The sequence below is a fragment of the Lagopus muta genome, chromosome 1 (assembly GCF_023343835.1).
Source record: "Lagopus muta isolate bLagMut1 chromosome 1, bLagMut1 primary, whole genome shotgun sequence".
NCBI classification, from domain to species: domain Eukaryota; kingdom Metazoa; phylum Chordata; class Aves; order Galliformes; family Phasianidae; genus Lagopus; species Lagopus muta.
The window spans coordinates 110126919-110148614 of record NC_064433.1 but is presented as its reverse complement, the minus strand read 5'-3'; the positions used below and the strand labels follow the sequence as shown (position 1 = coordinate 110148614).

Here is a 21696-nt window from a genome sequence, read left to right as displayed (position 1 = left end):
ACCATGTGCACACAATGGCATGTGTTCCCTGGCCAGCGACACCCCTTCACCAGGTGTCCAGTCATCAGCTCAAGCCCTGACCTAACAGGTCCCCAACAAATCCTGAGTTCTGCTTTTTTAAAGAGGTGTACAAATTCAAACTCCTTAATATCTATCATTCCATTTGCCCTCCTCTCTGTATTTTCCATATTGGTAGCTCAGAATGTTTTACATTTTGAAGACCAAGCCTTTTTTGAAGAAGTAATGCTCCTGTGAGCATTCTGCTGAATTTGCCAGCCTTTATTGGATAGAACTGATACTTTGTCTCGTCCCAGATCATGACACAAGAAAAAAAAAAGAAAAAAAAAAAAAGGATCAGATCTCAGGATATGCAGCAAGAAGCATCACCCTTCACCAGAAGCAGCATCACTCCTGACGTGTCCAGAGAAGGGCATTGAAACCCGTGAGAGGTCTGGATCATAAATCGTGTAAGGAGCAGCTGAGGGAGCTGGGATTGTTTAGTCTGGAGAAGAGGAGGCTCAAGGGAAACCTCACTGCATCTACAACTTTGAAGGGAGGCTGTGATGAGGAGGGGTTTGGGCTCTTCTCCCAGGCAACAAACAGGACCCAGGGAAATGGCCACAAGTTGTACCAGAGGAGGTTTAGGTTAAAAATAAGGAAAAACTTTTTCTCTCAGAGAGTGGTCAGGCACTGGAATGGCTGCCCAGGGAGGTGGTGGAGTCGCCGTACCTGGCAGTGTTCAAGAGGCGTCTGGATGAGGAGCTACGAGACATGGTTCAGTGCTTGTGGTAGCAATGGTGATGGGAGGGCGGTTGGACTAGATGATCTTGTAGGTCCTTTCCAACCTTGTGGTTCTATGATTCTGACACTAGACAGTGCTGTAGAAACAAGCCTCTGGTCAGAACTTGCCATCAACAAATTTACAAAGCATTTTTGTGGTGAATATTCATGAGACCACCATACTCTTGCTAATTACATAAACAAAAAACAACAAAAAATGGTTGGATTTCTACCATCTCTGAAAGGGACCTGCTTTAGTTGACAGCAGCAAGATAAGCTCTTGCCAGCAATGAAAAGCAATGACAGAATAAAATGAAGCTCTGAAGGAAGTCATCCTTCACTTACCCCATGCTAAATGAAATTACTTTCCAGAGATTGAGTTCCTACCTACATTCTAGTGACCCAGGATGTTTGAGATACGGGAATGACTTGACACCAAGTGAGATGACAGCTTGAATCCTAGCATTAGTTCTAAATCTTTACTCCATATTTCTCCTCCTCAATTTCTGTGCACTGATTTTAAGAAGTGCCTTTCATCTCAAGAGGACATCAGATGATATCATAGAATGGTTTGGCTTAGAAGGGACCTTTCAGATCATCTAGTTCCAACTCCTCCAAGCAACATGTTCTAGTGTCTCACCACCCTCATACTAAAGAGCTTCCTAATATCTACCCTCTTATAGCTTAAGGCCATTTCCCCTTGTCCTGTTGCTACATGACCTTCTATAAAGTCCTTCTCCAGGTTTCCTATAGGACTCCTTCAGGTACTGGAAGGCCTCTATAAGGTCTCCTTGAAGCCCCCTCTTCTCTAGGCTGAAGAGCCCCAGCTCAGTCTGTCTCCTTATAAGGGAGGTGCTCCAGTCCTTTACTATCTTTGTGGCCTTCCTCTGGACCCGCTCCAACAGCTCCATGTCCTTCTCGTGCTGAGGCCTCCAGAACTGGATGTCGTACTCCAGGTGGGGTCTCACAAGAGCAAAAGGGCAGAATCATTTCCCTAGACTGCAATACACATTACTTTATAAGGAGAATTCTAGAAGTCATGTTTGCTGTTTCTAACATTACATTCAAGCAGTGCATTATCTCGGATTCCAGCTACAGAGAATAACAAGCACAACAAATACCTGCTTGGAACATGGAGCTCTCTCCAGCAAGCTGTTCGATGACTGTATGCACTAACAATGTTCAGGCTCCAAGTGGGAAGCCTAACACCATGACAAAGCAGCATTTAGCATTCTAGCAGCAGTATGCTAGAATACACAAAGAAACTGCTTGGAAATGTAATGAGTTTGAAAGTGCACAAGAAAGTGGTCCCCAAGGAGTACTGCTCAGGACTAGAGTTCTGTTCACCCACAGCTCTCACACAGAAGGTAACAAAGTGGTTCTAAAGACCCTCAGATGACGACACAACTCCAACCAAACTAAAAACCTAATGCATTAACTAACACTGAACAGGTACAGCACAGTACTGCAGTTCACATCTTTGTGAAGGATCTAAGGACTTATTCCTCCAAGGTCAACTTCCAGGTCACCTCTCAGAATGGGAGGCTAACATTATGCTTGTCTGAAACAATCTCTCGGTAGTGGTATATCAGTGTAACTTGCAAGATAGTTATCTGTCTGCAAGCCTCTCTGCAAGGGCAGGCAGTGTTAGTTTCAGTACGCATTTTCAAGCTTTTCTTTCTGTTATTAAAGAATCAGAGCTTTAGCTGGATTTTGAAGAGATGAAATGATACACAGGCCTTTACAGCACCTTTTACGTAACCCAAATAGTAGGTCAAATACAAAAAAAGGAACTGGAAACTCAATTCAAGCCAGCACAGGTAGGCTGTAGGGTTGAGTGGTGTTGGTGGGAGTCTAAGAAGTAACTTGGGTTACTTCAGTTGCATTAAAAGTTAAACTGAAAAAGGAATGAGGTATCACCATGCTTCTGCTGGTAGCCTTGCATGTGGCAGCGGGTTGGAGATTCATGATCCTTGAGGTCCCTTCCAACCCTGGCCATTCTGTGAACTCTCCTGAATTGCTTTGTGATTCAGAAATTACCTCCCCTGGACTGAGAAACAGTTTAGTCTACTCTGTTTTCTACTGATTTGTACTCAAGGTACTATAAAGTGGGAACACCAGGCCTTGTGGTCAAGATCTTCAGAAATAATTGGTGCTGAAATATCCAATTTCTGATATGTCACCAATCAGTAGAGTCCTCGGCATGTTATGGAAGCGCTACTGAAATAACGTGACTGAGAAGCTGTGTAGAATACTGAAGACAGATGTTTGATGATAACTTCATTAGTATTACCACTATCTGCAGACTGTAGCCCATTCCCCGTAACTTGTTTAATGTGAAGTCTAAACTTTAATAGCTTTTTAAACACAATATATTAATACTCTAATCACTGGCTAATTTATGAAGATAAGAAACATATCTAAACACAGGTGTTTTTTTGTTCCAACTGCATTTGCACTAGACAGCTTATGTAGTAATCTTTTAAGAATAGCACAAAGACACTGGAGTGCTTTGGACTGGTAAGATTTTGCCTTCAGCAGACCTCCTGTGATGCTGGAAATGTACACAAGCCCTGTGTACTGGAGACAAAATGCTTGAGGAACCATTTCAGAAACACCACTGACAGACAAATGCTTGCTGTTACATCTGTGGAAGCAGGAATATTGTGGTTCAGCCTCATGGATACCTGACTTCACAGTGGCAATTAATAACAAGGGGACAGAACCAGCAAGCAGCAGTGCTGTGACTGAACTTCCCTTAGACAGATTTGGCCTTTGCTCTTATTAATCTAACTGCCAGAGGGGGTTAATCCCTTCATGGATGCTTGGGAGTGCTTGGCAGTCAGAGCAGACACAGCTCTGAGGCAATTCAGTAGGCAGAGAGAAACCTGCCCAGCTACAGGGCTTTTGCCAGATACCAGAAAAAGGATGCTGTGGGATTACCAAACGATTGATGCCACTTGCTGAAAATGGCATATAAGCACTGAGCTGTGCCACTGCACACGTGCAGTGTGCATCACACTTCAGGCAGCATTTAACTATTTCCAAAAGTGGCTGTGTGGGCAAACGAACTGCAAGGCACAGCAGGACCACGAGGTTCCTGGCAAGGGTAGGGGAACAGGAGGCAACATCCCAGCAAGAGATGTCAGCGAGTCGCCTTGGCCTTATAAGGGCCAGAAAGCAAGCCCAGCACACGCAGCCCCTTTCCCCAACGAGCTTCAAAGAAATCCGGACGTTTACTTACACCAGACGCTCCGTAAAGCTCCTTCGCGCTCCCCTACGAGATTACCCCGCCAACCCTTCGCTGGCAGCCGGCAGCCGCACCCCCCCCCCCCCTCCCTCACGCCTGCCGGGTCGCGATAGCTTCGTCACAGCGCTCTCGCGAGGCGTTACCTCCATTCCCCCCCCTTCCCCCTCCCCCCCCGGTCACGTGACGGCAGACGAGGCACCGCTCCACCTGTCAGTGAGGCGAGAGGAGGGGCGCGTGCGAGGCGGGTCCGCCCCGCCCCTCTTCTCGCGCTCCGCCACGCGCCCGTCCGTTGGCGCAGGCGGGCCAACGGTCGCTCCGCCCTCGTGAGGGAAAAGTCCCTGAGCGGGCGCTGGCTCTGCCGCGCCTTCCCTTCGGCTTTCCTGCGGCGGATGAAACTACCCGCCGTAACGCGAGGGCAGCAGCATCTGGGCACGGAGGACCTTCCTTTATCCGCCCTTCGGCGCGGGCGCTACCCACAGCCTAACGGTCCCTCAGGCGGCGGGTGGACCTCCTCCCTTCTCCCCGCGAGAAGAAACCATTATGATCCGGTGGTGCCAAAAAACCACGCCCCGTGGCCGAGCCACGAGAAGGCGGGCGGGCACGGCTCTGTCCGGCTCGTGCGTGAGGTCCCATTTTTTCAATGCCGTCTACGCCCCCAGCTCGGAGCCCTCGTTACGCAACGCCACCCATGAACGCAGCGCACCCTCCTCCCCCTTTTCCTCCTCCTCCTCCCCAAAGCCCGCACCGCTCCCGAAAACTTCCCCCCGCCTTCTCGCCCTCCGGTTTTTAAAGGCGCTCAGCAAACTTGCTGGTACCTGATCATCGAAAAGATCCTCTGATTGATAGGCTCTTCGCCCTCTCGTGAGCCGCGGCGGGCACAAAGCCCGCCTCCTCCTGCAGACGCTGACCAATGGAGTGAGGCCGCCGAGAGGGGCGGGCGCTGAGCGCCAACCAAACCGGAGCGCAGCGGTGGAAGAGCGCTATGACTGACGTAAGTCAACAAAGGTCACGTGCAGCGCCGCGGAGACGCTGATTGGCTGTGCGGGCCCAGGCGGGAGGGGAGGCGGTGGGGGTTGGGGGGGGGGGGGGGGGTGACGGCGGCGGCGTGGGGCTGGCGGTGTGACACAATTACAACAACTTTGGGCAGCCGCCGGGGAAGTTTGTACGGGCGGCGCACACAGCCCCACTGCGGGAGGGCGGGCCGGGCCCGCGCCGCCCCGGCTCCGCGCGCAGCCCTGGCCGCCGGGGCGAGCGGCGATGTAAACACCGCTCGGCCGCCATCCTCCGCAGTCTCCTCCTCCCCTCCCCCGAGCCGCCAGCGCTGGGGCTCCCTCCCTCCTTCCCCCTCCCTCCTCCTCCTCCGAGCAGCGGGGCTTCCCCCCGCCTCCCTCCCTCTCCCCTCCCTCCCTCCCTCCCCCTCCCTGCCGGCTGTTGTTGTTGTAATAAAAGTTGTGGGGTGTGTGCGTGTCGGGCACCCCGCCCCGCCCGGCGCTGGGGGGTGTCGGGGGTGCGCGGGGGGGGGGGTGCGATCGGCAGTTAATTACGCTGCGTTTCCATGAAATCGTGCGGAGTGTCGCTCGCCGCCGCCGCCGCCTCTGCTGCTCCTTTCGGTGATGAGGAAAAGAAAATGGCGGCGGGGAAAGCGAGCGGCCAGAGCGAGGAGGACTTCGCCAGCTTGACAGCCGAGGAGAGAGAAGCCCTATCCGGTCTCGACAGGTACCCGCTCCCCGCTCCGCGCTCGGCCTTCTCCGCGCCCGGCTCGGCCCGCGCTCTCTCCGCGTCCCCCCTCCCTCGCCCGCGGTTCCCCGCTCGGCGCTGCGCGTGTGCCCGGCCCGGAGCCGGGCCTGCCCGCCTGCCCGCGCGGGGGGAACTGCCTCCGGCTAACGCGGCGCCTCGCGCCTTTCCTTCTTCTCTCTCCTCCCTCCCGCCCGCCCGCCCGCTCCCCTCTCTGCAGCCGACTCTTCGGATTTCTGAGGCTTCATGAAGATGGCGCCAGAACGAAGGCCTTGCTGTTAAAGGTAGGAGCGGGGATGGATGGGGAGAGCGGCTTGGGGGTATGGGGGGGGGGGGGGACACGACAAGGAGCAGGGGGGGAGGGAGGGAGGGAGGGAGGCCTCGCCGCACGCTCCCCTGAGCCCACACGATGTGGAGCTGTGCGGGGCTCTCCCCTCTTGCCCCTCCTCACAACCGACGCGGGGACCGCGTTTGGGAGGAAGGCGGCGGTCCGGCACCGGGCCGGAGCCGGGGGCCGAGAGCGAGCGGCGGGGCGGGGGGGGAGGGGGGGGGCCGGAGGGGGCGCAGGGGAGGGAGGCGGGGGGGGGGGGGGAGAGGGAGGAGGAGGAGGTGGCGGGGGGAGGGCGCCCGCGAGGCGTTGCTGACGTTGCCCTCTCCCCGGACCCTCCCTCGCGATTTGGGCCCCGCGCGGCCGCGGAGCGCCGGGGGAGAAGTTGGGAGTTGGAAGGGGCGCGGAAAGCGCCGCCGAAGGGGAGCGCGACTCCCGGCCCCGAACTCGCGGCATGCCGGCCGCTCTCTCGCGGGCCTCCCCGCATCCCCGCTGCCGGGCGGCTCGTCGGGAGCCCGCCCGGCCTCGCGGAGCGGCGTTCGCGTCCGCGAAAAGTTGTTGGCCCTGTCATTGAGTTAAGTAATGGCTGCTCCTGCCGGCCCAAGATGGCCGGACAGGGAGGAGAAAGAGGAGGGGGGGTGGGGTGGGGGGGAGATAAACACGAAACAAACACCGCGAAGAGACGTGCGCGTCGTGCGGAGCGCGCGGCCCGGCCGAGCGCGGAAGGGAAGGAACTCCGCGCGCGGTGTCCGGGCGCTGCCCGCGGGCGGGCGGGGCCTTATCAACCTGTAGCACGCGCCGCGCCGCGCTCCGCACCGCGCTGACAAAGGCCCGCGAGCTGCCGGGGGCTCCGCGCGGCGCTGCCCGGCGCTCCGCCGCTCCCCGCTCCTGACAGCAGCCGAGCGTTTGACACTTTGTTCGCCCCTTTGTGGTGTCCGGCCTCTGCGCTGCCGTTTACACGTGGAGGATTTCTAGCCGAAGTCGCGGCCCCGCGGCGGCCCGGGCCCTCGCTGGGCTTTGGGTGTTTGTTTGTGGCCTAATTGGAAAGGCTCGGTGTCAGGACGTGGGGGAGGGTGGAAGGAAGGAACGCGAAGCCGAGTGCGACCTTCTTTGTGTTTGCATTTAAAAACCCACGCTGCTTCGGTTGGGTTTTCGGAGTTATTCATTCAGGTATTTATTTTCCGAATAAATCAGAAAGGTCGAGGAGTGATGTGTCACGGCAGTTATGTTCTGTACATTAAGTGTGATGGGCCGGGATTCATCCCTGTGTGCTGCCGAGGCTGCTGGAAACGTCGCAGGGAGTCGCACATGGGATAGAGCCTAAGGATGCTGCTCAGAAAATAAAGGCATGGTATCGTTGAGGTTGCCTGTCTCACAGCATCTCTACCTCCAGTTGGGTTTCACGTACTGTAAAACGAAGCAGTGCGGGTCACAGTTCGGCACGTTATTGAAGTTTTTGAGGCCTTTTTGAATACAGCACCTTTTTTTTTCCCCCCCACACATTTGAGTTGTGTCTACGCTCTGTGTCAGGTAACTGAAGTTATTGGGCATTTTGATATTTTCAAAGTACATTTTTGGGAACACTCATCCTCTTGCTGTATCGGCATATGATTCCATGCTGTGAATATTAACACAAATACAAAACCCAACGCCATCACAAATTGAAACTGGCAAATATTTTGATATTGCAGCTCTGTTTTCTGACAGTGCTTTGGACATTGATGAATTGCACGCTAATTTATGGAGCTTGCTCTTTGTGGAACTTGTCACTGAGAGAAGGAGATGGCTAAGTAAGAAGGATTAAAATGTTACTGTGCAGTGCAAAAATCTTTCAAAGGCATTTCATGGCTTGCTCAAGATTCAGATTTGTGCTTTTTTCCTTTGGGGAATGTGTGTATGTTTCAGTTACTGTTATCAGTAAGTAAAAAGTTGTTATTTATAAAATGTTCATTACTTAGTTCTGTGTGTGTGTGTGTGAAGCATTATAAGTTCTGTAATATTTGTGGTGGAAGGGAAGTTTTGGAGTAATTAATCTAGTAGGCCACTGAAATTTCATGTAATGGTCATTTTTATTGTAGGAAGTGTAGACATATATATGTACACTTAATTAATGGCTTTTGCAGTGATAGTAATGAAATTTTTCTTTTTGTGCACGGAGCTAACAAAGACCCTAACTCCATAATTATGAAATCATAACTGATTTAAGAATCTTGGAGCCAGTGCATTGGAAAGCAATGCAAGATGTATGTGCAGGAATAGCTAGGAAAGCCACTGAGTCATGTTTTGAAAGGAATCCTTCACAGAGGCAGAAGCATCAGTGCTCCGTACACTGCAAGAGCAGTGCATTTGCTACTGCACCCTTTGAGCAGAAGGCCGAAGCAGCACCTCTTTGGCAGTGCTCCCTGGTTGCCTGTGGTTATAGGGTGGCAGGAGTAGCGTTCCAGTCCTGGGAGGCTCTCTTCTCGGCTTGCGAGTGTGGAGGGAATTGCTCCCTTCTTTTCCTGAGCTTGTGTTTAGCGAGAGGGCTCTGGTGAGGGCTTGAGTTTGGTGTCTCAGCACTGTGAGGTGCTGCTCCAGTTCTTAGGGGGTTTCCCTCGGCAGGATGCTGTGTGCTGGCTCAGGTCCTTCCAGGCCAGCCAGGAGATCTCATGGAGCCTTAGCAGTGGGAGCTGTGGTCTAACAAAGCCACACCCTGGCAGAGCGAGCGGTAAGAAATACAGAATCTTTTCAAAGGATGAAGGAAGCTTCATGTCCGGAGCTTTAATGTGGCTGTGGGTTTTATTCCTTCTCCAGGTCTGGACTGGAGTCCACCTTAGTCCACCAGTAGTTTTGCTGTATAGGATATATGACTGTAGCACCCTGAACTAAACTGGGTCCTGCTGCTGGGTGTAACAGATCAAAAGAGCAGATATGACATCAGATCTATACAATATTTATGGAGTATTGAAGATACTGTCTAAAGGTCAGGAATACGGTTTTGTTGCTCCATGTATTTGATGTGTGATAAGCCAGAAAAAAAATCAAACTTCTATGTAATTGTGTACGTGCTGTTAGTATTATGACAAAGGGATAGAATTTGCTGTTGTCGAAACATTTTGTGTTTATTTTGCAGAAAAAGAGCTTGAAAGATAATAGTTTGCAGCTAGTGTGATTCTAGGGAAGAGGTGAATTAAGTGATGTCTCCTTTTGAGCCTGCCGAAACTCTGCAAATCCAATGCAGCTTGTCTCATTTAGGTGAAAGTGCACACAGCTGTGCACTGGAGTTGACAACAACGTTAACGTGAAGGAGCCAAAACACAAATTGGAAAAAAAAAAAAAACACACACACAAAAAAAAAACAACAAAAAAAACCAACCCAAACTCGCTGGTATTGTGATGTCTCTTTCTGTCAGAAGGATGTTAGTTCTCACAAGAGGTGAGGTTTAATTACGCAGGGAGGGGGGAATGTATGTTAAATTGGGAATGAACTGCAAACGATTTGCTTTTTCTCTTTATTTTTTAGTCTTTTTTTTTTTTTAATCCCGATGTTTTGTCAAAGTGGACTTTTTTCACTGGCAAACCTTTGTTTCATAAGCTATGATTTTTTGACTTCCATGCAGATTTCAGTTGATGTAACTGGTTTTTAGGTATTTGTAAATTCTTATTCATTGATTTGAATCAGTTTGTCGTACCCTATAGACAAAATTTGAAGCATGTTCAATTAACAGTATTGATTATGAAATCAGTTCCAAGAGAAATGAAGTAGATTGATACAAAATAGCAGTTCTGGGTCTCTGTTACCTTCTGTGGTTTAGCAGGCCTTCCACCTGATGTAAAAAATGCAATTTCCTTTGTGCAAAGGTCACATGTGTTGACAAAATTAGCTGTGACTATCAGCGCTTTTATTTAGCGTACAAAACAAGTGCACAGTGACACCATTCTTTCACTTTTCTTGTAATTGTAGGTGTTACTTGCTTAAAAACACTTCTGGACAGTGTGAATGATCATATAATGACTTTGTCCCTTCAGTGTTGACATAGATGCTAATTTTCTACTAATCTCTAATTAAATATCCTCAGTTTTTATTGTACCAGGCTCCTTGAAAAATAATTGATCAGGAAAACATTTCAGCAGACCAGCCTAGGTAAAGTTTTTATTTTTTTTTTTTAAACAATTTTGGAAACATTTTGGCTCTATTTATTTTCATCAAAACAAAGGAGAATTGCTTTTAAAATAATTACAGTGTTTGCTTAATGTAATGGCAGTGTTGGGAATTGAGAAACTGGGAATTGGTACCATGAGACATCTGCAAACCATTCCGAGAAGTGGAAAGCCTCTCCAGTTTCTGTAAATTTATGTCTCAGCTGTTCCTTTATGTTTTTTTTTTAATACGGTTTACATTTCTTATTATTTGCCAATTATCTGGCATACTGTCTGTTAAAGCAGAACAAGTTTGAGTCGGTTAACTTATTGCAAATTGTGTTATGGACTCAGCTGGTTTTCTAGCCCTTTTTGAGGGTGTTTGGAAGCTGGGAGATTTGAAGTAAGAATTGGAGCAGCTATTGGATAGCTGGGAATGAACCACAGACTTCAAGATCGGTATTTTTCTGCATGCTGCTGGAGCTCAGTGTTTGTATGAAGGGTTTTTAGGATCTGATTAAGTAATGGACGGCATTCTGCAGTTCATGGTTGCACTATGTTTGTATTTTGAAATTGCTTATCTTAAAACAGCCCACATGATATGTATCTATCTTGGTTCTTAAGACTTAATTATATGCTTGCATCATTTGTACTGCATCTGGCATTAAAAATAACTTTTTTATTTCTCCAAACGGACATTAGACAGCTCAAGTGTGAGCTATTTGGAATGTTTTCATACTTCCAAAGCTGATGTTTGAGGCATATTTCTTTAAAATTGTGTAGGTTTTTTTTTTTTTTTTTTTAATTTATTGCTGCAAACTTAAGACCTTGAGTATTTTGGCTATTTCATAATTTTAAAGTGCAATGTTGTTACTTCTTCCTGCGGACAGGGAAGTGAGTGAAGTTACAGTTGTACTTTTAATATATTAAAGAGAAGGTAAGGAAGGATTAATCTCCTCAAACAACGCGGTTTTCTTTGAAGTGTGGTTAGATTGCGGGAAAAGTAACATGCCCATTTCAGTATGATGTCCTCCGTCAAGAAGCTTTTGTGAGGGAACACACTATAAGATTTCTCTTTGTTACAGTAGCTTTTTTTAATAGAATGAACGTTGTTACAAATGGCAGCCTCTAAGTTCTAATCTGCTGGTCTCTGAAGGCTTAAGTGACCTTCTACTGATACATATCCATAGACTTAAGACTGTTTGTGCCCTACTGACTTAATTATTAAATAGACAAAGCAAGCAGCAGGAACTAAGAAGGGGGAATTGTTATTGTGTTTCAGCAGCTGAGGAAAAGGGGTTGTGATAGATTACTTGTTTAAAGACTGTGAGGAAAATTAATGGTGGGGATGGGGCTACTTTTTTCCACACTCAATTCCATTCTGATACTTTAACCACTCAGATCCTTCCATTGATCTTTTTGTGGTTCATGGTAATAGTAGGCTCTGTTTTTCAAAGCTCTATATGGGTAACATCGGACACCGTATGCAGAAATGAAATGTCCAAAGTGTGTGTTCTGTCTATGTGTAGTATTCAAGGTTTCCTGCTTGTGAAACACAGGAGCTCTCTGCCTCTTGCCAGCTTTTATGGTTGTCTATTCGCTGTCATAGATGGAGTGGACATGTTAATTACAGTGGTATCATAACATCATTGTAGGTAAACGTTGAAAGCGTGATGTAAGAACTGTACCATACGTTTGTTTTACATATAGTTTTAGAAGAGAATTATGTTCAATACTTGGGCAGGTTCTGCTTGTAGAACCTTTTGTTTTTATTGTGTTTGTGTAGTGATGGAAAGCTAAGGGAAGTAAATGGAAGATATTTATGGCTATGAAGTTATTTTATAGTGATTAGCATTTATTACAGGACTCTGGTACCAGAGTTATATGCTATGGCCTACTTTTATTCTTTTTTTTTTTTTTCCTTTTTCTTTTCCTTTATTCCATTGAGAATTAGACAGGCTTCCATTCTGCGGAGAAATTAAGCTTTGGTTTCCAGCTTTACATGTTCAAGAGCTAGGCTTCAAGTTGTTCATGGTTGGTGAGCAAATACTGTTCTTGGTCCTCAGCTGTTGGTATTTCCTGGGCAGCAGCAGGGATTTGTCAGTATTTCCAGCAGATGGAAGGGAAACAAATACATAGTTTATGAAAATTGAAATGGTTGTGTAAAACCCTTAAAGGAATTAGATGAGTTTCTGCGGAAATGAACTGAGTGGATGAGTTGTGAATACTCTGTTGAGCAGGGGGACAGATTTTAGTGTTTGTTCATATGATTCCGGAAGCTGACCTGTTGTTATGCTCACTCTCAATGCCTGTAGGTAGGTTTACATGTACATCTGTCAGTCCCTTAGTTTCAAATATACCTTGTGTTTGCCCTATAGCTTTGATATTAGTTACTTTCTGTTGGGATCTCCCTTGTTGATGAGGTCCTGCAGCTATGATGTTTGGAATGCAACGTTTGAATAATGTATCTTCACCATTAGAAGTGATGGAAGTGATGCTTATTAAACTTCCAGTGGCCTACAATTGCTAACAGCTTTCCCCTGTTCAGTGGCAGAATACTTCTCTGTAGTTAAGAACAAAGACAGTGATCAAGTCAGTGGTTCTGTATGGAGCCATACAGAGGCTGTCAAGTTTTGTGCAGTTCCTTCTGAGGAAGGAGAAGAACTGCGTTTGAGAAAGTCTAATCTGAGTTTGTCAGACCAGGGAAGTCTTGTGATGTATTTAACTTCTCTCTTACTTTATTATACATCTTCCTGGTTCTCAGATAAGCATAATAAAGCAATTGCATTAGCAGCTGTAATTTCTCCTGAGGAATGTGTTTTCTGGACTGGTCTGCTCGAAGCCTGCTTTCAAGACTAGTTCTGCTGATACCACTGAAAGTACTGTGTGACATATGGCAGAGTTTGCATGAGGGTAGAGTTTACTGAATGGTACACCTTCAAAATCAGCTGGTGTGTGTAAGGTGTTTGCAGTGAGTGAGTCAGGTATTAATCTTGATACTAGATAATATTTTTAATAGAATAGTGTTCCCTGTGTAGATAAGAGCGCCATGTTAATGAACAAATGTCCCTTAGGTGTGTTTGGCAGGTGAAGAACATTCTTTCTCAGATACTTTCACTTCAGAGTGTGAAAGGATGCATGGATTACCATCAGAGCGGTTCTGACAAAGTAGCTTCCTTTATGGCTCTTGCATTTACTATATAGCATTCATGGAAGAAGCTTCTTTAATTAAGATATATAATTAGGGGTATTTTTAATGGGGGTGACTAAAAGTGTGTCTTGAATTACGGCTAGAACACTATACAGCTATAGCTGAATTTCCTTTGTGGTATATTCTTAAATTAATTGTTGTCAGTTAAAATGCTGTAAGTAATTTCCTTTTCTCATGATGGTATTTTGTGGAAAGTTATTCATAGATCGGTTATTAAGTTCTAAAGCAGACTGAATCGTGAATATGCATTTCATTAAATTTTTGGGTTGCATTTTGAGAATTCTAAAGTTCTGAACAGTTTTGGGATATCATTTTTAGCATTAGTCAAATGTTCCAGTGTAATGGCTTCTAAAATGGAGCCCATCAATCTTTTTGCTTTTGTGGTATCATGTTCCTTACATTGAAGTTGAGGTTGCCATTTTAACTTTTTATGTGAGCACTATTTTCATTATCTTGTGATTTGAAAACTTGTTTGTAAGTAAGTAAAACTTGTGTTTAGTGGGAAATAGGGAATTTAAGACTTTAGGTAGTGGGTTTTTTTTTTTAATTTTATTTTTTAATTTTTCCCTTCGGATAACAGAATCTTAATTCTTAATTAATCTGTGTGTTTCTGTTCCTGTGCTGCTTCTCATATGCGCTAGTGAAACCATTTTGGGGCCTGTGCAATAAACCAAGCTGGCAAATTGATTCAGGTTAAAAAAAATGTAAACGGTACAGGTTATTTTGCAGACTCAAAAATGGATGCATGGTTGTTTTAACTGTGAAAGATCTGAGAATCTATTGTGGGTTCTGCTTACCTGACACTTTCTGGAAAAGTTATTTGCAGAATTGTTGCTGAAGCAGAAAGGGTTGGTCCCTTGTTTTCTTATGGGAAGCACAAGTTGCTGGGATTATGTATATGCCTTCTGAGGAGGGAAGATGGAATGAGTGTGGTGACCTGGCTTCGTTACCCTCTGTGAAGAAAGACCTAGCATTTTGTGAAGGTAGTTGCCAATATGAAACCTAGGACGGTTTCACATCTGAGTTGATCTGAGCAGCAAAGAATGCAGTATATGTGTGATCAGAACTGCGGAAGAAAGCTGAAAAAGTTTTGTGAAAGTTTTTTTTTTTTTTTTAAATGTCTTTATCGACGTGGCTCTGAACAGGGGAAAGATGCTGCAGGATCCAGGCTGTATACTTTATAAACTGTATTTGAAGCTATGCCTTCTGAAAATGAGGTCTTCATTTGCTTTTGAGGAAGAAGAGAAATGAAACGTCCTTCTGGGAAAGTCTTTTCGGAAAGAATATAGTGTTACAATAAAAGGAAGAGATTTTCAGTTAAAGGATATTGTGGTTTAACCCTACAGGTGGCTCAGCACCACGGAGTTGTTTGCTCACTCTCCCCCTATACAGTGGGATGGGGGAGAGAATTGGGGGAAAATAAAAACAGGGTAGAACTTGTGGGATGAGATAAAACTAAGATAGAGAAAAGGAAAAGAATAATAGTTATGGCTGTGTGCGTGTATAAATGTGTATCGCATGTACAAGTGGTGCACAGGCAATTGCTCATCACCTGCTCACCAATGCCCAGCTAGTCCACAAACAGTGGAAAAGAGAGAACTGAACTCTCTCTCTGCTCAAAACTCCTTCCCCATAATGTCCTGTGCTATGGAATATCCCTTTGGCCAGTTCAAGTCAGCTGTCCTGATTCTCTTCCCTCTCAGCTCCTTAGGCCCTTTGCTGCAAACAGCCTTGGCTCTGTACAGTTGTGCTCAGCAGCAAGTATAAACATCAGTGTGTTACCAACAGTGTTTTTCTCCTAGAACCAAAACACAGCATCTTAGCAGGCACTCTGAAGAACACAATTGCATTCCAGCTGAAACTAAGACAAAAGAACTGAAAGAGAGGTTGACAAGGATAGTTGTTAAATGAGGAAGCCAAGCAATAGGTGATAAAGTGATGCAGACAAAATGTGGGTGGCTGGGAAGCAGTGAAAATCAGAGTATTTTTTTTCTAGCAATTACCTGAAAACTGATCCTGGCTACCATCTAACTGTTACTGCTGACTTCGAGTAGCATTTGTGCTGTTGATGGTGATGTTGCCTGCTTCAAATGACTTCACAAGCAAGGTAAACAGGAGCAGAATAGACAGAAGGGAGTTGAAGAAGGATTAGCAAGGGTGTGAGAAAGCCTAAGAAGAGTTATGTACTTTAGGTTCGCTTGTATTCTCCCATTTTTGAAATAAGATTAAGGCCTGGTAGAGGAAGCAGCTCCTTTAGCAGCAGCACTGACTGCAGTGTCCAAACCTTTGTTTTCTGCTGCTGCCTCCCTTCCTCCCTCTGCCCTTGCCACCTAATGGAGTGCAGGAGCTGGGAAACCAATAGATTTTGCTTTTTTTTCTCAAGGTGAAAATGAAGGCTAAGAGGACTGACGTGTCTGTCTGTCCTCGTGTCATGTTTTCCTGCCTATAGATTTGAAGGGTGGAGAAAGCTGAGCAAGTGAGGAAGGTATAGGCGGTTAATTTAAAAGGGAAATAAATGGTCTTAAATGTGGAATTGAAAGTCTGAGTAAGGGAGAGGAGATGTAACGTATAATTCAATGCTGCAAAGTGTAGAAAATGTACAGGATGAAGTGAAGGGTAAGAAAAATGTGAGACATCCTTTGCATAGCATTATAAAGTGTGCCATAAGCAGTCACTGGTATGAAAGAAAAAGAAATGTTACTGGAAAGAATAAAGTATGGAAACTGAATGCATTGGTTGGTAAACCATAAAAGAGCTTCTGGGCAGCTCGCAGATATGGTGTCTAAAGATACAGAACACTGTGTTTCTTAAAACTTAATGCATTCTTGGTCTTCCTTGGGATGCACAAACCTGTGTTATGTTTTTTTCTTTTTTGTTGTTGTTTGTTTCTTCTTAAATTCTTCTAACTTCTCTAAGGTTTTAATGGTTGGAAGGCCAGAACTTTGAATTTTTGATCTCATTAATGCTTATACGTTGTGAAACACAATGAAGGATTATCTGATTTCAAATGTTACCTCTTAAAAAAGATAAGCAAATTGGGCTTACAGTGCTTTTGTGGTCTTAATAATTAAAAAAGCAGGAAAATTATGAAATCTGAGAGAAATTAGTTATTATTTCTCCCTTCCTTGATTCAAAGGATGAATGTAGCTTTAAAGAAAAATTTGGAAAATCTCATTAGAAGTTGTTTTTCAGCTAGTTTTGAATCAGAACAACACGTACTCTTCTATTCCTTGCTTAAGAGGTGATGAAATAAGTAAATAGTTTGTATAAGGCAAAAACAGATATGAAAGAGATGTATGTCTGAGCCAGCTATGAAAGTGACCTCTGTGAAAATCCTCAAATGCACTCTTAAGATCAGAGCGCACATAATTTAAATAGCGAGTTACCTTTTGGGATTGTAATGGAGGCTTTCTTAACTGTAGTTACTGTGTGGAGGAAATGAGTAGTTTAAGTGGTTTCAGTGCCTCTCTTGGTTACGTGTAGAGAGAATTTAGAGGGGCTTATGTTTGCAGCAGAAATCAGTTTTGGTGCCTGTGTAGAATGAGATGACAGAAGACCATTACAGTCTGTGTTAACTAATGAGCAGAGTAAGGTCTCATTTTCAACCTTTAAATGGGCTCTCCTAACTTGAAAGTTCATGTGCTAGAGAATTTTAGTTTTGATGGTTTTCTTGGATTAATTATACACCGTCCATCTTTGCTATTATTTTTTTTTTCTACCCATAGTGTCAATATGGGGCATTTTTTTTAAAGAAGTTGCTTTGATATAAATAATTTGCTAGTAGTCCTAATGGTTGAACAGGACCTGGAAAGGATCACATTGTGTTAGAGGCAATGGAAGCACAGCAAAAGTTGTGTTGTGATGTAGAAAGCTGTTGCAGAGATGTGGTTGGGGTAGCTGGAGGAACTGTGGAAGGTTGTATACAGATTCCTGAGATAATAGCATGCAATGGGGATAGGGCTGTTAGATTGGGCTTTGGTGCCCAATGTGTTGGAGGTTGTCTTCAGTTAATCTGAGAACATAGGTGGACCCAAAACTGTGTGGAAAAAGTTGGAGCTGGAATATTGCAATCTATTTATTCCCTGCCAGTAAAAATGCTGTCATCTTAAGTTTATCGTTAGTTGATTCTGTTCCTCTATGGCAGCTTGTTTGTTGCTTTTGAATGGTAGGATGTTTTCAAGTGATGCCAGTTGTGAACTTAGATCTTGCTTATGTTATGGCCAAAAATTTGGGCAAATTGATGACTCCTTTATATTCAGCGAGAAGAGAATCTTTTGTACTGCTTTCTTTTAATTACTTATTATTCCAAGTCCTTGGTAGTTTGAAACAATGACATAGCTCATGCCCTTCTCTTTAGATTAGCATTTGCTACTTAGATGGAAGGGGTGATTTTTTAGAATGATTTCTAGATGAAAATGATCTTGTTCCTGAGAAAATGAGAATGGGTCAGCACAGCTGTTGTGTGCAGGAAGCTCTCAGAATTCAGGGAATGTGTGGCACCTGTGGAACTGAGGTGCGCATTTGGACAACTTTGCTTCTTGAGAAGGCCCAGCAATGCACTCCCAGAGCTCTCTTGGATTTTGCCTGACCACTCTGCTTTGATTTCTATTTATAGAAATAAAAGGTTTTTTAGATTGTCCAGGCAAGCAGCAGAGATCTTTTAGGGGAAGCTTTTTGATATTTGGAGATTATTTTAATTTCTTGGCTTTTTAATATTAGTTAAGGAGATTAGAATGCAGCTTCCTTAATAGTGAAGCTCTGGCTCCAGTCCATTAACTCTTTTCTCCAGCACCAGTAGGTAGGAATTCTCTAACACCAGGAAATTGTGCCTCACGAGGAGCTGATAAGCAGATCTGTAGACTTACTGACTGAAGCAGGGAGCCAGGTCTCACCACAGGTCATTTCACAGCTTTTTCCCTGGAGCCTTTTTCACTTCCAGAATCAAAACTCAAAAATGGAACAAACTGATTCAAAGCAATTCATTAATGACTGGCTTGAGGTCTGTTGGGCTTCAGACAACTGTAAAGGAGGAAAAAAAGCACTTCTGCTCTCATGACTTCTTTTCACTAATTTTTCTATAGCAGTGTAGAACCTTTCTGGATTTTTGTCGTTTCACTGCTGAAAGTGATTAATTCTTACATTCTCATAAGCAGATTACTTGTTTGCTCAGCTCCTTGTTTGCCAGTTTATTAAACTGGAAAAAAAAAACCAACAAAAAACCAACATTGACTGAAGAGCAATATCTATTTGTACCTGTGTACATTGGTACACGAGTTTTGGAGTGGACATATTATCAAATACCTATAACCCCCCTGTGTTTATGTTCACAATTGAATCTGTGTTGGGCAGTAGTCTGCTGTAACAGCTGTGCTGGCATTTTCTCTAACTTGGCATTCCCTACATGCAAGTTACTGTTAGCATCATTGCACTGTTACGTGCAGTGTCAGATTCAAAAGCGTAAGAGCTCTCTGTTGCTGTCCTGGTTGGAAGGTCTTTGATTATTATTTATTTATCTTTTTTATTCTTACCCTAGTGTATGGGCAAACAGCTTGGAAGGGCAGAGCTGATTTTCTAAAAGCAGAGATGATGTCTGTAGCTGTGGCTCTCCGTGCTGTTGTGATACTACTTGTATTATTTTCAACTTTCAGTATCTTGTGTGTTTTCGAAAGAATAAAGAATTCCAGTCAACCTTAAATGTTGTTACAAGTAATGTAAGTTAGAGCCCAGGCCAATGGGGTCTTGCTACTTATTATCTCAAGAGACCAGAAAAGCTGTGTAATGTATTGTGAAACAACTGCACAGGATTTGACTATGGTTCGGGCAGCCTGGTTGTGTGGAGAATCCCAGTGGTTGGTGACCCTGCACATAGCAGGGAGGTTGAAACTGGATGATCACTGTGGTCCTTTTCAACCCAGGCCACTCTCTGATTCTCTAGATGAAAACTGTTGTAAAGTGGTAGCTTGTAACATTTATTAGAGCCTTCATAAAAGGTGCATCACAAGTTATGAGGTTTCCACTTAGCATATGTGAAGCTTCCACACCAGGATCATGACATGATAATGTAAGAGAAATGTGTTTTTAGTGTATGTTGTGTTGCACAGTTGTCGTGAAGATTTTTTGTTGTTGTTGTGCAGATTCTTTGCTTTGAAACTGCTGTGTCAATCTACATTTTGATTACAAGATAGTACATTTGTCCTGTTTTTAACTTGGTTTAGACAAAATACTGGAAAACAGATGTTGGCGATTAAATCCACAGTGTGAGAGGAGTGACTAGTGTTGCTTAGATTTGCAGGTAGGAGAACATTATTAAAAACAGATATGTTTTGAAGATGATGCAACATTTATGTAACTTGGTAATGTAAGCTAAGTTGGTAGTGCGTTTAAATAGAACAGATTCCCATTTTGTTTAGAAGACGCTGAACAAGAGGGGCAGATACTGTGGTATTGCCTCTTCTTCCACAGTCAGATAAGGAATTAATGTTACTGCTGAATAATTTTCTCTTTGTTTGAAGATAAGTTATATCCTTCATTAAAATACACATTAAAAGTGAAGTGTGGGACTTTTTTTTTTCCTTCACATATATAAAAATTTTGGCATTTGATTACCCCTTCAGTTGGATCTCTTTCTTGGCATGTAGAGCTTAAAGAAAGATTCCCTGAACTTTGGAGAAGGGATACCTGTTGGAAAGTGCTATTCTGTACCACTTGCTAGGGGAATTGAGCTGAGATGAGTGAAGGTTCCATTGCCAGTTGACATTTACTACAGAAAAGTCCCCATGAAGTTGCCTGAGTGAAGCTGTAGGTCTGTTAAGTCATCTTTTCTTTGGCTGGGTAATAGCCGTTAGGGCTTAAGGCTCCATTGCTTGCATAATGTTGACCTCCTGACCTCTCCAACAAGTTAACCATTTCATTTTTTTCCTACACCCCTCTCTGCCCTCCAGCATTTCTAGCTTTATCTCAAGTTGTTTGTGTGCCAAGCCCTCTGTCACTGTCAGTGTCAAGATGTGTGAGGTGTGGGTCACATGCTTGTGTGTAGTGATAAAATGGGTGTGGGTGAAAGGGAGGCCCGTACTCATCAATGTTAGAAAAATTAGTTTGGAATAATTAGTAATATTGAAAATGTTGAAGATCTCCACCTTCCCTTAAGGAAGCTTACTCTCCACATTTACTGTACAGAATGTACAGTAACAAAAAGTGTGTAACTGGCATGGGAGGAGGAAAGAAAGGGCAGAGCTGGCTGTGGGTGGGGACCTCTAACACAGGAAATTGAGCCCCAGTGGTATTTCTGGAGGTGTCTCAGCACATCCCAGTTGTGCAGTGGGGTTGGAGGTAGTGTATAGCGTGGGCCATGCATAATTAAATCATAAGCTGTATGCTAATCTCTCACTTGCTTAAAATTATTGTTTACAATGGAAGGAGATCTCCCAAGGCTTTGGGAAGTAGCCCACTTTTGAACTTAAATGTCCCCATTAATTGTGTGCTCTTACCTATACTCTGAAATACAAAAGGTTTTGCTTCATTCAGCCTGTGTAATGGAGGAAAGAAAGGAGATCACAGGACAGAAGAAGGCACTGTGCCACCTGCACACCTGTATGTCAGGTAGGAACAGACTGGTTAGTTACATCTGGCACACAAAGACATGGACTCTGAGTGCCAGTGGTTGTAAATGAGTTGTGGAGATGAAAGAAGCCTAACTTTTTGGGGAGGAATTTTGAGTGCACAACCCGTAAGTGTTTTGAAATTATAGCACAGTTCTTGGGGGGACAGGGGGTACTTGAGAATTGCTTAGTATCCTTTAGCTAGTGATGGCTTTGCCTTATGCAATCTCTCTAGATAGAAACAGAAAAATAGAAATAGAAAGGATTATTTCTTCTGTCCTTCCCCTGGCCGTGCAAATTCAGTGTTGTCAGCAAAAATTGTTAGTTTATGCAGTTAACTTTGCTGTCTTTTGTCCTACATGGCTGGTCTAGCAAGACTTTTAAAACTGGGAAATGAAATTGTTGTACTTATGGACATAACTTCAGCTCTGACTTCAAAGTGTGATGTTGTTGCATTTCGTATGTTATGTATGCTGAATGTTCCTTTTGCCATCCTCTGCAACTGGAGAGTAGCTGCCTGTAGCATTGCTATGGTTCAAGTTTAAGGCTGCTTTCTGGGAAGTTCACCTGCTCTGCTTTTTGTAAAGTTGGGTATTTTTTGTTTTTCGTTTTCCCCTACCTGCCGATCTGCTTCCTTACAACCTACTTTGAGATTTGCTTGCCATCCCAGTGTGCT

At 44.6% G+C, this 21696-nt stretch overlaps 1 protein-coding gene and 1 long non-coding RNA gene across 11 annotated transcripts in view; one reads left to right on the top strand and one right to left on the bottom strand.

Moving 5' to 3' along the window:
- LOC125698196 (uncharacterized) overlaps nt 1–4104 on the bottom strand; it is a 29806-nt gene extending 25702 nt beyond the window's left edge. The window contains exons 1-2 of the long non-coding RNA XR_007379106.1: nt 4025–4104; nt 730–878 (exon numbers count right to left, since the gene is read on the bottom strand). This is a non-coding gene — a long non-coding RNA (uncharacterized LOC125698196). The remainder of the gene's footprint in view (nt 1–729; nt 879–4024) is intronic.
- Nucleotides 4105–5484: 1380 nt separating this feature from the next.
- Nucleotides 5485–21696, top strand: part of KDM6A (lysine demethylase 6A) — a 148872-nt gene continuing 132660 nt past the window's right edge. For 5 of the 10 annotated variants that reach the window (XM_048955736.1, XM_048955747.1, XM_048955699.1 and 2 more), the window contains exons 1-2: nt 5485–5746; nt 5985–6048. In XM_048955736.1, coding sequence (XP_048811693.1) covers nt 5586–5746; nt 5985–6048 — 225 coding nt within the window. In that variant the 5' untranslated portion in view covers nt 5485–5585. The remainder of the gene's footprint in view (nt 5747–5984; nt 6049–21696) is intronic. The other 5 variants (XM_048955776.1, XM_048955756.1, XM_048955766.1 and 2 more) reach the window with 2 other exon arrangements.